At 42.8% G+C, this 18,373-nt stretch overlaps 1 protein-coding gene across 1 annotated transcript in view; it reads left to right on the forward strand.

Annotated features, from left to right (window-relative positions):
* The first annotated feature begins 4,564 nt into the window (after nt 1-4,564).
* DAW1 (dynein assembly factor with WD repeats 1) overlaps nt 4,565-18,373 on the forward strand; it is a 151,127-nt gene continuing 137,318 nt past the window's right edge. Inside the window, exon 1 of the mRNA XM_085634505.1 lies at nt 4,565-4,695. Within this exon, the coding sequence (XP_085490631.1) occupies nt 4,656-4,695 (40 nt within the window). The 5' untranslated portion in view covers nt 4,565-4,655. The remainder of the gene's footprint in view (nt 4,696-18,373) is intronic.

An 18,373-nucleotide genomic window follows, 5' to 3' on the forward strand; every position in this document is an offset into this window, starting at 1 on the left:
TAATATTTGAGCCCATAGACCTCATGGCTTTTACTTCTTTCCAGAATCCAGTTACATCCTTAAGTGAGGCAGCACTACTAAGGTTATCCCAACGTTCTCTCAATATCTCGTCTGAGCGTAGCTTAGTTGCTTTCTTATAGCAGGCTCTTAATGATCTAACTCGGGTTATATCCCTGGGTATGGCCACTAGTGCTTCACGCAGTTCTCGGTTAGCCCGCGAGCATATGCCATCGAACCATCTGGGATTCTTGCTTGAGTTGGTAACAGGTCTTGAAATTATATGTTTGATACCAACACATAAACCACTAAAGGCCTCAATGATCTCTGCACCCAGGGTGCTGCTTGATAGGCACGTCTCTACCAGTAGGGGATACGATTTTATCATGCGTGCGAATAGGGCTTTACTATCTATGCTTTTCCAAATCACTCTAAGTTTGTCAGTTGATGCCTCCAAATGTTTAGCCCCTATTTACCTTTGGGTAATAAATTTAGAAAAAACTCTAATGGTTGTTAAAATTGGGTTATGGTCATCTTGGCTAGTACATAAAACCTCAGCCTTTATTAAAAGGTTTACCAATGAAGATGATATAAAAACATAATCTATAATAGATGAACAGCCACGTCCTCTGGAGATAGGCAGTGGACCCTTATTTGAGTCAACGCCTGCCTTTTCCATTACATTAATTAAATTACGGGAAGAAATATAATTGCAGAGTTCCTCCCCTCTTTTACATAGGTTGACCCTAACCGGGGCAATGGTTGTATTGTCAATACCACTATGCAATTGTACGTTAAAGTCACCGCCTAGGCAGATTCCGTCCAATTTGCCATACCTCTGCTCATCTTCTAATTTATCAATAAATTCAAACAGATTAATAAAATTCCTATTTGGTAGTGATGTAAAATCATTATTATAAAAATTAATTAAACATATCGAGGCCCCCTGTGAATAAACCGTGGCTTGAAAGTTCTCGTTATTTGTCACCAGAGGTTTTATACTACCCCCAGCTGAGATCTTTATCCATGTTGATAACCCCCCACGTGGGCGACCTGTTTTGGAGCTGGGTACAATGCTATTATAACATGCAAATCCTTCAAGGAACAATTCATTTGTGCACCATGTCTCCTGGAACATCAAAATGTCATAATTACTAACCAGATCAACCCACTCCATGGAATTCAGTTTGGATCTTAATACTGCAATGTTCCAGCTTAGCACATTTAAGTTAGAATCTAGGGATCCGAGTTCAGTAACAACCGGACAGACTATTAAGGGTTCCACTAACTCTGGTGCAGTAATCAATGGTTGACTTGATAGTCAGTCCTGGCTCTCCAGACTAGACAGAACGGTAAACCAATTCTGTGTGATGTGTGTCGGGATAGTAAGATTACATATGCCCAGAGGAGGTTTGTAGAAAAAGCCCAGAGGTAGTGAATGTATGCTGGTTGGGGCAATATTGTGGTGCATTTGTACTCTTAGTAGCCATTTCACCAGGGAGGGACGTCTGAAATTCACGACTATACAGTCACCTGTAATGTTCTTATCTGAGGGTCCTACCCATCCTACACGTCGCACCATTAAAATATAATTGGCGTTCACCATCCCTAGGCCCTTATACTTCGATAACCAATCAATACTCTTATTCTTGAGTTGTTCCCAGGACTCTGACTGGTCTTTCTTCAAGGGAGGAGCGCCAGCTAAAATTACAACATAAGGGCAGGCTTCAGGTGGTAAGTGGAGAACATCTTCAGATGGATTCTTAACCTGATTTTCAAGAATGAGAGTAACGTTCGTAGCAGTTGCCATACGTGTAAGAACGGGGGCCAACGACACAGGGGTGGCTGATGCTAAATTTCGAGATAAACTATTGCTAATGGTCCTACTGCCAAGTGCTGCGTTTGACAAGGGGATCAAACTGGGGATAGGTTTGGGAAAAGAACTGCTCTTAGAGTTGCCACACTTATCACATGCAGTATTAACAATAGGAAGCATACAATCACCACTCTCCTTTGATATACCCTGATCAATTGTCTCCATTGATTTTCTGTGCTGTTCCCCCCTGAGTTTATCAACAATAGTGACAGCTTTTTTATGAATATCTGGTTTCTTAACCAGATTTTCCAATCTGTCCAGACGTTTAAAAAGGGCATTAAATTGTTTATCTACCAAATTTTCTATACGGTCATAAAGAGTCCACTATAGTGTTGATTAGGGTATCACCCGACCTTTCACGAATGCCATGGGCAGTTGTATGCTCAGTTTGAGTGTGGATAGAGTTAACTGCTGCTTCTGATGTGGTCAAGTCTACGGTGCTAACATTTGTTTGCTCAATGGAGCTCGCAGTCACGGCAGTAGTTCCTCGTCTCCACAAACTCAAGGGTGTAGGTTAGGTTTTTAGGCGGGGTGGCTGTTTCCTCTTATTGCTAGTGATTTTTGACGTACATCTCTTCCTTTTTTCCCCCACTGCTTTGGTGACCAAATTTCTAATACTAGCATTAACTTGAGGCCGTAGTTGACAGTCATGAATTTCCACATCATCCTTATCAATCTCAAAGCCCACAGGCAACATTTCTTGATTACGGGATAATGCAATTAGTATGTTGGGTGATACTGGGAGAGGGGCAATTGAATTACCTCCAGGCAGGTGCAGTAGAGGTGCCTGGTGGCCCATAGATAGTCTCCTCTCAGTTAGTTCGATCTCCGATGAGACCATGCTAACAGCTTTTTCGAGCATACTTCAATGGTAGTAGTAGTGGAGGTCTTCGGACCTGATGCAGCTGTACGTCTCCCCATAGTGCTCAGTGTCACTCACCTTAATAGGGTGCTTAGGGGGATGGCCCAGCCCGACCTCCTTTGACCTCCTTCGGCCACTGATGGCCCGCCCTTTGCCCGGGCGTCCGCCCGTGTGCGTCCCACGTCGCGGGAGGATGCCGGCAGTTAAAGACCCCCGGTAGTAAGAAGGAGGGGCTGCCGGTCAGCTTGAGGCCCCCGCTGGTCTCTGGGCCTTGGCCTTGGAGTACTCACTTCTCCCCCCGCTGATGGCCAAACAAACTGCTGTGCCATGCGTCTCAAACAATGTCAGACTCACCAGTATTGCTACACCCTCCTGCCACTCTCCTGCCTTAATCCACACTCGAAACACTTGGCCTTCAGTGCTTCTAGGATTCACTGCCCAGCCTACTTGTTGGAGCCACGCAGCTGCACTTCTCTGCACTTGACCACCTCGAAGCTCAGAGCCTCCACTCAGCAGCTGCTGTTGAGCAAAAAGGATTGCAAATGCTTCTTCCACCAGTAGGCGGGCTCCAGCGAAATGCTGACTCTTTGCCAAGTGACAGAGAGTTCTTTGTTGACACCTGTGCCCCCGGGGCGGTGCTGTGTGTCTGTCAGAGCGAGCAAGGGCCCGAGACCAGCGGGAGGCACCGGTGACAGCGAAGAGGACCCGTGTTGGTGAGTAGACGCTTCAGCTAAGCTCGCTATCGCAGAGTTTTTCGGCAACGCGCCCTGTCATCCGAGAGCCACCCGGCCTGTACCGCATGCTGCTTCAGGTTGGTTACAGTCGGGTCCCAGGTGGAGAGCCTGGACAGACTTCGTGTGTGTCATGTAAGTAGTGCCCTTTCTTTTCTGGTGCTTTGCAGCGGCTTTAAGATCCCCTCGTCTTCATTGCTTATTTTTGCTCGTACGAAAGTGTCACTAAAAGTTGTTGTACGTAACTCATAATTACACTGAAATTATAAAAATGTTACCTATAAGCAATCTGAAACCTTGGCAGTTATGTTAAACCTATTATATAGAGAGAGACTTTAGGTGTGGCTAGTCAAGCCCTTCTTGAGGGCAATCAAAAAACACTTTTTCAACAAGAGTTCCTCGGTAACCGGAAGGTCACCTCTCCTTTGCAAGACAGCCCAAACATCACTTCTTTGTTTTTCCGATTGCAGACATAGATGCCCAGTCAGCTTTAGAATGTTGACATTGAAGTAACACAAGGTTTAGTTTAATTGCATGACGATTTTATGCGTTTGCAGAAATGGGCAGATTGTGTTCAAATGTGCTAGTATGACGCGGAATGCGTGGCATTTGGCAGAGTTCTAAAAGGATCATGGGAAATGTCGTTTTTTGTATGTCATTTTTTTGTTTAATATGTTCAATGCGATTGGCTGCTGTGAAAAATACTACTAGCCACACAAACAGCGAAGAAAAAGAAGCAGAATCCAAGCCTCCAGCTCGGACATAGTATCGCAGTCAGTTCACCTTCAAATAGGAAACGTTGAAAAAGAAAACACGTGGACGAGAATGATTATACGTCCTAATAGCTTCCGCAAACATAGTGGACATCTTGTAGTGTGCTTAACCAATTATTACGTCGTAGAGGAGAGAATACGATATGGAAATATTCGTAGTAATCATATTTCAATACAATATGTAGTCTTGCGAATCAACACCCAACTCGCTTGCAAACAGCATCTTGAGAAACGTTTCGGTACTTGAATATTTGAAAACGTCAGCCGTCAGAAGACGCGGACCGTCCCTTTTCTGTTTTCGGTATAAAATGTTGAAACGGGGCGGGGCTAAGCATTACTTTTGCTTCTGCGCATTGTCTCGTCGTGTGTTTGCTGTTCTCCATGGTTACGGTTAATCAGCGTGTTACTGCGGGAGGATGAAACTCAAGCGGTTCTTGCTGCGCTATTACCCACCAGGTCAGTGCCGTTCCAGAAACTTCATTTGCCTCATGTTACACTCTTGTAGGTTTGTGTGCAATAACTTGGACAGCGTGCATTTTTAAGTTATTTTGATGGGCAGGATTAATTCACTCCATGCATGGATCTAGTACTTGAGCATCTTCTTGGGTCCTGGGGAGGGAATATCGAAGGCAGCTTGCTGCAGCTTTCTCTACGCTAAAAGGAATGGATAGTGCACACATCTCTAACCTAGCTTCTAGGCTCTGTGAGTACAGACTTTTGACCTTACAGAGGATCTTGCAAATTGCTCACTGACTTCAATAAAGTGATCCTTGTTTGGAAGCGATGGAGAGTTTACGCATCATCTTAATGCCCTGGCGGCAGGGCTCTAACCGCCATTTATGGGTCCTGGAGTATGTTGGTAAATTTGTCTGTGTCCCGCGGACACCTAATTCGCAGTTACAGTGTTCTGGAAAGTCCTTGTTGATGGACCATTTTTTACATTTGATAAAACCGGCACAGTTACTTACTATTGTGTATTTATTGTAAATACTTCTTATTTTTTTCTTTTACTCCTTTTATTGAACCGTTGCTCTGGACATATTTGCCACTATAATACAAGGAATAGACATACATCGTTATTGTGTTGCTATACTACTCAAAAATACCCTCGTTTCAAGGAGCTCGCAAAGCTCAGTATCCCCCTGATCCAACATTACACACAGTCCTTTTTCTGTTTCTCTCCCCCTCCCTCTCTTTCAGTATCCCCTATATTTACTCCACCTTACCCCAAACTTTACTCTATTTTTGTGGGCATCCCCAGGCTTTGTAGATTGATTACCTTCTCTGCCCCTGAACACCAGTCCAAGTCAGTTTCCCATTCCCGCAGGTCTGGTATCTGGCTCACTCCCCATCCTTTGGCTATATTCCTGTTTTTTGCCACCATTGCTCCGACCTTCAGCCATATTAATGTGTACTTGGGGCATTTTTTTCTCCAGTAACACATAGCTATTAACCATCTTGGTTCCGTTGGGATTTTCCATTCTGTGACTTCGGTCATAAGTAACTCTCGTCACCTCCTTCCAGAAGACTTGAATATATATGTACATTCCCATATGATGTGAAAGAAGGAACCAGTTTCACCACATCCTCTCACACAATATCTCGAAATATCTCGCCCCATTCGATGCAGCAGTGTTCTAGATGCATAGGACCTATGGAGTATATATAGCTGGACTAGACAAATCGGGCCCTTATAGCTACTTCACGTGGGCTTTGCACTGCCTCCTCCTAGTCATCATTCCCCAAAAGTCCCAGCTCTACCTGCAACGCCGCCCTCAAGGGATCCACCGGATTGGATGAGTTGTACATTATTTTCCTGCATTTTAATGAAGAGGCCTGTGCAACCATTGGGTCCATCAATAACCTATCCTCTAATGGCGAGTAGTTAGGTAGAGTCTCCCCCTCTCTGATAAATTGGCGAATGGCATGACTTAGTTGCATATATCGGTATCTCTCTGTCTTAGTCATTTCATATTCACTCTTTAATTCCACCAAAGGCGAGCTGTCTCTGTCCCCTCAATACATCCTCCAAACTTTCAATTCCCAGCATTTCCCATTTTTTAAAGAATCTCCTTAGGGCTTCCAATTCTGCCAGCTGGTCACTATCCCACAACTGAGTTCTCCAAGTCAATTTCCCTTCCCAGCCTATATGCTTTAACACGTCTCTCCAAGCTCGCACTACCATCTGAGTTTGTGGCGGGAGCTGTTTTTCCTTCCTTCTGCTGTATAGTGCTGTCGGGTTTCCCCTTTCACCCATAGCCCAGTAATCTACTCTGAAAGCTGGATCCCCACGGTCTGTAAATGCCCAGTCATTGAATATTATCAACTGTGAGGCCCAGTAGTATCTGCATATGTCAAGGACTGCCAGCCCTCCCTCGTATATTCCCCTCTGAAGCTTACAGAGAGCGATTCTAGAGCTACCTCCACCCTAGAGGAATTTTCGCAATTCACTATTTATGTCTTAAAGCACCTTCTTAGGTACATTGCACAGGGTGTTCTGTAATACGTATAGCAACATAGGCAGAGACATCATTTTAAAAACGACTGCCCTGCCCATCAAGGACACCGGCAATTTCCTCCAATGTTCCACATCGTTCCCTAGTCGCTGCATTTGGGGATATCGATTATTTTCTAGGAAGTCTTCTTCTTATGGATATCTGGATACCCAGGTATATGAACCTTGTCTTGACTACCAACTGAGTGGAGCCTACCAGTTTCTGAGGGAATGTCCCCGCCAATGGTAAACGGAGGGATTTATTCCAGTTTATTGTATACCCAGAGTAGGTACCAAACAGATGGGATACCTGGAGCACCCTGTGCACTGATCTACATGGTTTGGTCAGGTACAGGAGTAAGTCGTCTGCATACAGTGATATTCTATCTTCCCAGTTGCCCCCTCCCTGTATGCCTTGTATTATTAGGTCGTTTCGGACCCATGCGGCTAATGACTCCAATGCCAGGGCAAAAATCATCGGCGAGAGCCGGCAGCCCTACCGCGTGCCCTTTCCAAGTGGAAATAAACGAGACACCACTCCATTGACCTTCACCCTTGCCTGGGAATCTTGGTATAGGAGTTTTACCCATGCCCTGGAAAATACTTCTCCTTAGCTCTGATCCTAGCTAGTCCATATATGATTAATATATTCTTAAAGACTTAATTTCGAAGAACGATGATATTAGCTTCCCTTTATGAGTGATGCTAAAGGACGTTTATAGTACATTTTCTCAATATCATGTTTTGGTTGTTAAAATGCTAGATTTCATTACAAGAACGGAGGCTACATTATGCATTATTCCTTTAATGCAGTCCAAGCAGCCGCTTACATCACAATAGTAAAAGGTTCCAGAATAGAACAATAGCAACACATGAAAGGCATGAGCTATCAACAATCTGCCTCTTTTAAATTCGGCTCCAAGCAGATAAGTTCATTTTCCTTCATTACCATTATATATTTTTATCTCTATTTTGGAGTTCCCTTGTGTGTGGCTTAACCCCACCCCCCCTTCCTACTGCCTCTATACCGATCTCCAATTTACGGAGATCTCCCTGCACCCCCTTCCCTAATCCCATCCTTGCGTGACTGACCAGATTAGCCTGCCTTTTCTTTCAGATTATGTACTATTTCTAATGTTTGAATATATTTAAAGATTTTTAGATGTTTAATCGAACCTTAATATTTTGGGGTTTTTTTGTAAGCGATTATTCTTCAATTTCATCCTTGTTCTACTTCCTCATGCCATAATGAGCTTACCTAATGTCTTTATTTAACTCCAGTTTTTCAACTCTTTCCACCAATGCAGGCCACGCACTCCAACACGGCTGTGCATCGCTACCTTTTATTATTTCGGATTTCATCCGCAAGTATTTATTATTTTACAAATTTATTCATTAAAAAAAGGGGTTTTAGCAGGAAATCCTCATTTAACTGGCCTTTTCAACATTCTATAACAAAATAAATTATAATAAGAGGAATTATTCTCTTGACATTCCTTCATCTATAAACCTTGTCACTATTATAAAGGGAAATCCTCCATAATTATCTTTCATTAGAGGGCTTTACCACTTTTTACAAGTTAATATTTGCTATATACCATGTCTGACTCTGACTCAGACAAGGCTCCTGCCCCTACTCCTAACATAGACAACGAAGCCCTGTAAAAAATCCTTCATAAGAAATTGAGGTCCTGCATGTTTGAGACCTTAAGTCAGATCATGTCCTCTAAACGGTCACTCCCTGATGAGGACGAAATCTCAGATATTCCAAACCCCTACTCTGACAAGATCACTGAATAAAGCGGTAAAATACTTAAGAAAAGTAAAAAACATTGATAAGAGCAATATAGGAGGTCCAAGCACCTCATCAATTTAGGGAGGTCTTAGCACCTCAACTTCTAATGGAGGTCATCGCACCTCGAACTCCCAAGGTGTCCCTAGCGGCACGAAACATCTGGGTGTCCCTAGCGGCACAAAATATCATAATGCTCTTTACAAAATGGGAGATAACGAATCCAATGATATAGAATCCTCAGCCACACCTGATGAGTATGTCCTTTATCTTGATGAAGATGATCAAGAATTTTACAATCCATAAGAGGAACTCCCATCATCCTCTAAGGACATTATCCTTGACCCCTTAGGGGAAGAAATGTTTTCCCCATTAAATTTGAAACACCCAAGAAGTTCTGAGTGGTTCCCTCGGGACCACGTTGCAAAATTCATTAAAAAATGGATAAGAAACCTCTTAGAAAGGGACACTCGGAACATCCTTAGAGCTGAATGCTCTAGACCTTCTACTGAGGATAAAAGCTGCTATACCCCCAATTTGGACCCTGAACTCATTAAATTCCTATTCAAACTTGGAAGTGATCCAAGAAAAGGGATGGAAAAATCCCTGAAAGGGTGCCAAGACCGTCTTCTCAATGTACTGGGACCATTAGCCAGAATCCTAGATTACGCACAAGACCGCCACATCAATGGCACCCCTCTCAACACCAATCTCATCAGGGGATGGAGCCAGAGAGCATTAATTCTACTGGGTAATGCCAACGCTAGCATTAATGCAGAAAGACAAAGAGTCGTGTTGACTAAAATAAATCCAAAACTAACTGACATGGCGGATAAAGAACCCTCGCAAAACCGTAAAGGTTTACTCTTTGGAGAAGACCTCATTAAATCCTTGGGGAAATACGTCTCCACTTTCACTGCCCTGGACAAGGCACAGCAAAATATGCGCAGAGTTTTCAATCCTAACCTTTTTTGGCGGGCCAGAAGACGGGGCCTCTCTTCCAGCCATTTCAATCAAAGGCCATTTCCAAGATTCTGTGGTTTTAGTAGAGGGCATCAGCAGTACAATGTGCCTCAATTTTACCCCCAGAGAAATAGAGGCCAACGCATCAGAGGATTTAGATCCCGTGGAACCTTCATCTCAAACAACCCTGCAAGTAAGAACTCTCTCCACTCTCTCTCTGTCCCCCAAAAAGTGGGTGGCAGACTCAAATACTTCCTTCTTAATTGGAGATTGATCACTCAAGATCCTTGGTTCTTAAACACTGACAATGGGTTTATGATAGATTTGACTCACATACCTTTACAAACTTCTTTCCCGAGAGACCTGCCTCTATCTCCAGAGCAACAAAAAATAATAGAGGAGGAGATCTCCTCTATGCTTCAGAAAGGAGCCATAATAGAGGTCCCATTAGAAACTGTAAGATTTATAAGCACACTCTTTCTTGTAAAAAAGAAAGACAAAGGTTGGAGACCTGTCATAAACTTAAGAGAACTAAACAAATATTTGGTTTACAGACACTTCAAGATGGAGGGCCTCCATCTCTTGAGGGATTTACTTCTAGAGGGAGACTGGCTAGTCAAACTAGACCTAAAGGATGCTTACTTCACCATTCCTATGGCCGAATCCCACCAACCCTTTCTTCAATTTGTCTGGAAAAATCACCTTTATCAATTTCAGGCTCTCCCCTTCGGACTCTCCTCTGTCCCATGGTGCTTCACTAAGGTCATGAGAGCTGTTGCCTCATCTCTAAGAATAAGGGGCATTTGTTTAATCATTTACTTAGACGACATTCTTATAATGTCTCAAGATCCTTCACAACTAGCCAAAGACCTGAAGACTGTGATGGATCTCCTAGAAATTTTAGGATTCATCATAAACAAAGAAAAATCAATGCTGTCCCCTTCCAGATCTCTGGAGTTCTTAGGTTTCACAGTAGACACATTGAAATGTCTCCTTTTACTACCTTTCAAAAAGATTACCAAAATCAGGAAGGAAATAAGACACGTCCTGAAACAGCAAGACTTATCTCTGAGAGAGCTAGCTAGACTTCTGGGTCTCCTCTCCTCCTCCATCCAAGCCATCTTTCCCGGTCCCCTCTAATATCGGGCCCTCCAAAGGGTAAAGGCGAGAGCCCTAAGATCTGGCCTATGGTACGGAGATCGGATCTGTCTGGATCAAGAAGCCAAATCGGAACGAGCCTGGTGGCTCGAGAACCTAGATGCGTGGAACGGAAAAGCAATCTTTGGTTCAAAACCAGAGTTTGCTTTAGAATCAGATGTGAGCCTTCATGGCTGGGGAGCTTGCCTTCTCAATCAGAACACTGGTGGTGTCTGGTCACAAGAGGAATCATCTCACCACATAAATTATTTAGAACTAACAGCTGGGCTTTACGCCCTCATGAGCTTCAAACACTCTCTCCAGGGGAGGTCCGTCATTCTAAAGTCAGCAGTAGCCTATATAAATCGTCTGGGAGGCACCAAATCTGCGGACCTCTCGAATCTAGCAAAGAAACTTTGGATGTTCTGTCTGGAACACAAGATCGCTCTCAAAGCGGAATACCTTCCGGGGAAATCGAACATCTCTGCAGACTGGAACTCAAGATTCCTGTTAGAGCACAGAAATTGGAAACTGAACGTTTCCATGTTCAGAACCCTAAACAAGATCTGAGGCCCTCTAGAGATAGATTTATTTGCGAGCAGACTAATCTTTCAATTGGAGAACAACTTCAGCTGGATGCCCGACCCGGGTGCTCTGGCAGTCAACGCCTTCCTGCAATCTTGGAAAGGAGCCAAGGTGTACTCATTCCCTCCCTTTGCTATGATTCAGAGCGTTCTTCAGATAGTGAGACAGGATCAGTGCTTCCTTGTACTAATAACTCCCTTTTGGCCATCCCAAGCATGGTTCCCCACCACTCTAGAACTAGCTTGCAACCCCCCCTTCTTAATTCCTACCCTAGAGGATCTTCTAGCAGACGTAGACGGAGGAGTTCACCCCCTAATTGAGAGCGGGAGTTTAACCCTTCTTGCCTGGAGAGTGTCAGGAGATCCAATGAAATCTCAGGGCTTTCGGCGACGGCTGCAGCTCTCCTCGGAGAGTCTCAGGCCCCAGGCACTCACTACAGATATAACAACATATGGAGAATCTGGGTACGTTGGTGCCTGAAAAGGAACCTGGATTCCTTCGAAGCACATCTTGTTGACATAGTTAACTTCCTTGTTAAACAATTTGAAAGAGGTCTCAGCTATAGAACTATAAACTGCTATAGATCGGCTATTTCTGCTGGCCATGTCCTTGTCAACGGTAAAACGGTAGGTTAAAATGTCATTGTTTGTAGAGTGATGAAAAGCATTCATTTAAGAAGGCCTCATAAACCTAAATATGAAAGTCTTTGGGATGTCAAACTAATCCTTGATCTTTTCAATAACTGGCCTGTTAATACTCTCCTCAATAGAAAAAAACAAACCTTTCCATTAAGGTGGCTACTCTACTATGCCTAATCTCATGCAGAAGGGTCACTGATGTCAAAGCCATGGAGATTACGTATAGATCTTATAACATGTTAGGAATCAAATTTGAGATTTATAGAAGAACAAAGACTATGTCTCATTCAATCTTTTACCCACGTTTTGATTTATGTCTAAAACTTTGCGTTGTGGACTGCATGAGAGAGTATGATCGCAGAATGTTTGCTCTTCGCCCTCAGGATGTTAACCAATTACTTATATCCTTTGTTAAACCCCACAAAGGCATAACCTCGACCTCTATTGCTAGATGGGTTAAGACTGTTATGAGTTTAGCAGGTATTGACTTAAAGAAATTTCAAACTCACTCCCTTAGAGGTGTGCTATGGCCAGTCAATCTCTCTGGTCTGGAGGTAAGTTGGACGACATTCTCAAAGCTGCTGACTGGTCAAATGCTAGCACCTTTGCACGTCATTATTGCAAGCCTATTGAACATATGTATGATGTTGTTTTACAAAGCTACCAACATGCATAATGTAGCCTCCGTTCTTGTAATGAAATTGCGATTCTCATATTACCATGACTAGAGAATCTGGATTTCATTAAAGACACGGAGGCTGACATTATCCCTCCCATTCCACCCCTTGGTGGTCTTACAATGATTTAATGCTGTTTTTTTGTTAGTTTATTACTGTACTTTTTATTAACAGTACTTGTTTAATCTCTTTTTCCTTTTAGCTTGAGAAGCTTGACACTATTTTTTACATTCAAGAGATATTTACTTCTTTCTCTTTTTATGTAACGCTCCTTAACCCCTTCCCTGCTCATGACGGAACCGTTCCGTCATGAGCCACGGTTGTCGTGTGCTCATGACGGAACGGTTCCGTCATGACAATCCTGTCGGCGGCCGCTCCGCCTGCGCGGCGCTGTTTCCCCGCCTGTGCGGGGCGACAACGCAAATGGGCGGAGTCATGACGGAACCGTTCCGTCATGAGCACAGCTCAACTGTGGCTCATGACGGAGCGGCTCCGTCATGAGCACAGGCCCACCGCGCTGCCCCCCTGCCCCCCCCAGCGCTGCAGCGGAATGTCCGCAGCAGCGAAGGGGTTAACTGTGTGTCGTCTGGCCTTTGGATTTACCTTCGTTCTTCCTTCACCTTCATCCTGCTCATCAGAAGATCGTTTTGATATTTCAAGTTTGATGAACTTATTTTCCTTCACATTTAAAAGAGGCAGATTGTTGATAGCTCATGCCTTTCATGTGTTGCTATTGTTCTATTCCGGAACCTTTTAATATTGTGATGTAAGCGGCTGCTTGGACTGCATTAAAGGAATAATGCATAATGTCAGCCTCCGTGTCTTTAATGAAATCCAGATTCTCTAGTCATGGTAATATGAGAATCGCAATTTGTTAGTTGGATATCTGTCACCCCAGTATTCTGCACTGCCAGTTTCCTTCAACGTTTGTTCAAAATGGTGCTTCCATTCTGTTTTTGTGAATGTTTGTCTGAACATCTAGACGTGATTTTAGATAGAATTGTGCTCCGTTGTTGGTCCATATTCTGGCCAGATAGAGTATAGATTTTAGATGAATTTCTGTCTCAGTGCTGGTTATACCAACCTCCAATCTTGATGCTTCCAATGGCATGTCTGGGTCTAGGCACAGCGTATGTGGTAGAAAGCTGGTGGTAACTCTGGTACCTGTCTGTAGCCCCACAGTTGAGGTCTGTACATAGTCGCAGCCACTACCTTTATCTTGTAAGCTTGCAGCATGGGCATTATTGACTTTCCACCAAAGTTATTCATACGGTGAAGGCCGGCTTCTGTGTTCTGGCTAATTTTAGTCACCCTGTCCCCTATTTGCTTCACCCAGGACGATCTGTGATCGAATTAGAGACCCAAATAATCAAAATTATAGCATCCTCCAGCTGATATGAAGTGTTCTGGTCAGGGTAACTTTTAGGTTCAGGAGCCTAAAGCTTTGTTTCATTGACATTGATGGTAAGTTTTTTTGTTGTTTCAAAATGTTCAGAACCTCTCAACAGATAATGCATGGTCAGTTTGGTTTGTGCCAGGAGAGGAGGAGTGGAACTTTCTCATCTCCCATCATTGAGACATCCAGGTTCTTATGTAGGAAAAATCTTCCGATATCATTTATATACAAGTTGAATAACATTTGTGCTAACACAGAGCCTTGGCAGATTCCGAGTTGTATTGGTAAGTATAGCGTGTACCCCTGTGACCCATATTTGACCTGGGTGGTAGTCTTGTGATAGAGCTGTTGTAATGCTAGCAGAACATGTACTTGTATCCCCATATCTCTCAGGGTGGATGAAAGAAGATTTCTATAAACTGAGTCAAATGCTGTTTTCAGGTCTATATCTGAGGCAGGTATAAGGTGGATTTCCTCAACATTGTATATTTACTGCACATGACATAGAATCTCTTAGATTGGTCTATGGTACCCACTCCTTTTTGGAAACCTGCTTGGAGATTCACATCCGACTCAGTCTTGGATACAGTTAAGGAGAAGTTTCTCATAGATTTTCCCGACCCCCGTCAAGTAACAAGATTGGGTGATAGTGCCTGTGTCGATTTCTCTGGGCCAAGTATCTGGGTCCACTTCCAGTGAAGCAGGCACAGGTGTAGGGGTAGAATTAAAATCCAACAATAGTTGAATCTTCAGTTAGCTTATAGAGGAACAGCACAGCAGTACATTCATCCAGATGTAGACTCCAGGTACAACTGAGTCTCTCGCTGGAACATTTCCCATAAGATCTACGATGGAACTTGGAATGCGCAGCAAATGATAACAGAGCGTATGCCAATAGTAAAGACAAAAACATAGGCAATTAAAGGGATACAACTTAAAATGCAACAGGTAGAGACTTTGATATTCCTGAGTCTCAACCAACAGGAGTCACTTTGGTGTAAGGCAGGGTCCAGCTGTCCTCAGCAGGGTCAGAGAGCAGCAGGGCAGCACAGTATTAAAGCAGGCCTTCCAGGTCAGCAGTTCAGCAGAGTGTCAGTCCTTGATGCAGCACAGCAGTTCTTCTGACATAGTCCAGTTGCAGGTCTAGAAGTGTCTGATTTGGTGGGGTCAGAGACCCAGTACTTATACCCAGTTATGCCTTTGAAATGGAAGGTGTCTTCAAAGAAGGGTCTTTGAAGTGCACAGAGGTCCTTTCTTCCAGCCCTGGCTCCATACTATCAGTAGGGGGTAATCAGCCCTTTTTTGTGGGGACAGGACACTACCTATTCAGGTGCAAGTATCAGCTCTTCCCTCCCTTCGTTCTCAGGATGAGCCATCAGAATGCAGATGGGTGCTCAGACACACCTAACCTTCCTGTGTTTGTGGTTGTCTACATCAGGTGTCTCCAACCAGTCAATCACAAGCTACTAGTTGCTCGCAGAACCCTTCATAGGAGCTCCCAGCCTTGAGGACTGTTTTTTAACTAAGAATTACAATAAATAAGTGTTGCGTTTTTTCTTTTTTTTAATGTTAAGGAAAGGCTATGTTTATTTTACATTATTATCAGACTGCAGATAGCAGAGCCTGACAATGAGCAGTGCTGTGCTCAGATTTATGACTTAGGTGGGTCACAGAGGTTCAGAATTGAAACACTGCTGTATTTAACTCTTAAATAAAAGTTGTTCTCTACTGAATATTAGAGCATAGGGGAGAGCCTCGGGGTCGCGTCCACATCCTGTGATTGTGGGCAAATCACTTGATCTCCCCATGCCTGAATGTATAATGTAAATACGGTGCTCATGTAAAGCGCTCCAATACCTTCGGGTCGAGTTCGCACTATATAAATATGCAACAAAAAACCCCAAAAAACATGAGAACAAAATTATGTTTCTAAATACTTTTAAATTAGAGAAACATGAAATGAAGTGTTAACTTAATCAGTGAGTTAACTTTTCATTTTTATTTTTTCCCCTTTCAAAGTGTTGCATTTACAGACAGCGGACATCTTGCTCCCAGTGGCTGGTAGACACAGTGACATATTTATAACTGAAAGGTACAGTCATTTTTCTTTTAAATTAGAGAAATTTATAGTGAAGTAAAACGTTTCTATGAAAGATGTCTTAATATTTTCTCTACTTTAAATTAAGCCAAATAAATCCTAATGTTTTATAATCCATGTTTCTTCACTTTAAATTCCTCGCATTCAAGCAAATGATTGTATTTTCCTGTTAGAAATATGGCACCATATTTACAAGTCACTGTAAAATGCCCACTGTTTGTTAAGACACTTTGACATGGGAGAACATTGTTCTATATAATGCACATAAAGTTAACTCTTCAGTTGAATTTTCTTCCATTTCAAAGTGTTGCATTTACACACAGCAGACATCTTCCTGCCAGTGGCTGGTAGACACACAGTCAAATTTATAACTGAAAAATAGAGCCATTTTGTTTAAGTGGGAGAAATTTAAAGTGCAGAAAAACTTTCCATCGAGCGCAGAAAAATGTTCCTTATTAGGAAAATGTTTGCTTACCATTTTTCTGCACCTTCAATTTCTCCCATTCATTTGTTTTTTGTGTTTTACATGTAATAGTGTCACATCTGGCAAAAGGTATGCCCTGTGCCAAAAGTACACATGACACAGACTCTGTCACCCCTACACATATATCTAATTCATTCACACACATGTTCATACATCCTCACAGTGGTGTCAGCTAACAATGCACAAGTTATTAGGCCTTCAGTAGCTCACAACAATTTTACTGATCAGTAGTAGCTCTCACAACAGAAAAGGTTAGAGATCCCTGGTGTGGAGGTAATGTACAAAGTGTAGCTGTCACCCACGCCAAAAGTGTATTGGAGACATGCTGCATGCACACAGAGCTGTAAGAGCTGAGAAAGTCCACTTTCTAAAAGTGGCATTTCTAAAATAGTAATGTTAGATCCAACTTTACTAGTAAAGACGATTTATCAATACAATTCCACAGATATAAAACATGACACAGCTACTCCTTTTTTTATTTCAGGAATTGCAGCTAAAAATTGGAATAAGGCAGAAATATGAAAGACCATCTAATTAGATCGTCTTTGGAAACTTCATACGACTAGATCATTTGCAGTCAGTCTGGGGCTTACCGGAAGTTAAAGGACATTACAAATGTGGGAACTGTGTCGCTTGTGCATTCACAGCAAACACTAAGAAGTTTGAACATGGAAATATGAACCAGAATCTTGAATTCTATGCAAACTGCAACACTAAAAATGTTGTGTATTGTACAAAATGTCCATGTGGATTGCTCTATATTGGACAAACCCAACAACCAGTTACAGCAAGAATTGGACAACATCGTTTCAGAATTAGGAATTTGGTTCCTAATGCCCCTTTAGTCAACCACTTCCTGGAAAAAGGTCACACAGCAGACGATATCCACTGGCAAGTGATAGACAAAGTGTTAGTTCCCACTAAAGGCGGGGATCTTTCACAGATCTTACAACGACTAGAATGTCGCTGGATTGAACGCACTAACTCTATCATGCAAGGATTGAATTCAGCTGAAGAGTGGCGTGGTTTTGTCACCACCCTTAGCATTTAACTATATATCAATACTAAGGGTCTTCGATAGCATGTCAGTCAAATATGCATTAATTTCTTTAAGAATATGTGTTTTGGAATAATATACTGTATACAGTCTGACTCATATGTTAACATAATCCTTGTTACGTTAAAGTTATAGTTCTCATTTAATGAAGACTATTTCCAGTACCAACTGAATGCTCTATGCACAATGTAATGAAATGTGTTTTATATTTACAATGTGCCCTTTATTGTACGAGTATGTTAATTATGAGTGTAACAGGATATTCCAAGGCCTTGTTAAGATTTGCTATGCAATTTACTAATCCCAATCCACGATTGCTAGATAATTCTATATTTTATTCGTGGTACAGTCAACTCCTCTCTTGTGAAATAACAAAAGGTTTTGTACTATACACTGATGCTGCTATCATTACGCGATGCCCACTTTGATCAGGGAGACACGTTACAGCACATACTAATGAGAGGCTCTTATTTGTGACTGTATTAGCAGCATATACACCACGGCTCCATTCTACCTTCCCCACTTCCGGGTTACACGCAGTCCTCCTGCAACGTCACCGGTTGCTTAGTTACGGAATACAGATTCATGGATTGAATCCACATTCCGCGCTCTTCAGTTCGGTCTGCCGCAATGCATTTTGGCGGCGTTTTCACTTGAAATATCACGTCCTGGCCCTCGCTCACTGTCACCGTATCATACAGAGAGACGGATGCTCGTTTGCATTAGTAAACAGCGGGAAGTCGAGTCAACGTATTCGCCGTATGACAGGTAAATATGACCCCTCCAATACTTAAATATTGCTCCACAGAGGTA

The sequence above is a fragment of the Triturus cristatus genome, chromosome 11 (genome assembly GCF_964204655.1).
Source record: "Triturus cristatus chromosome 11, aTriCri1.1, whole genome shotgun sequence".
In the NCBI taxonomy this organism is placed as follows: domain Eukaryota; kingdom Metazoa; phylum Chordata; class Amphibia; order Caudata; family Salamandridae; genus Triturus; species Triturus cristatus.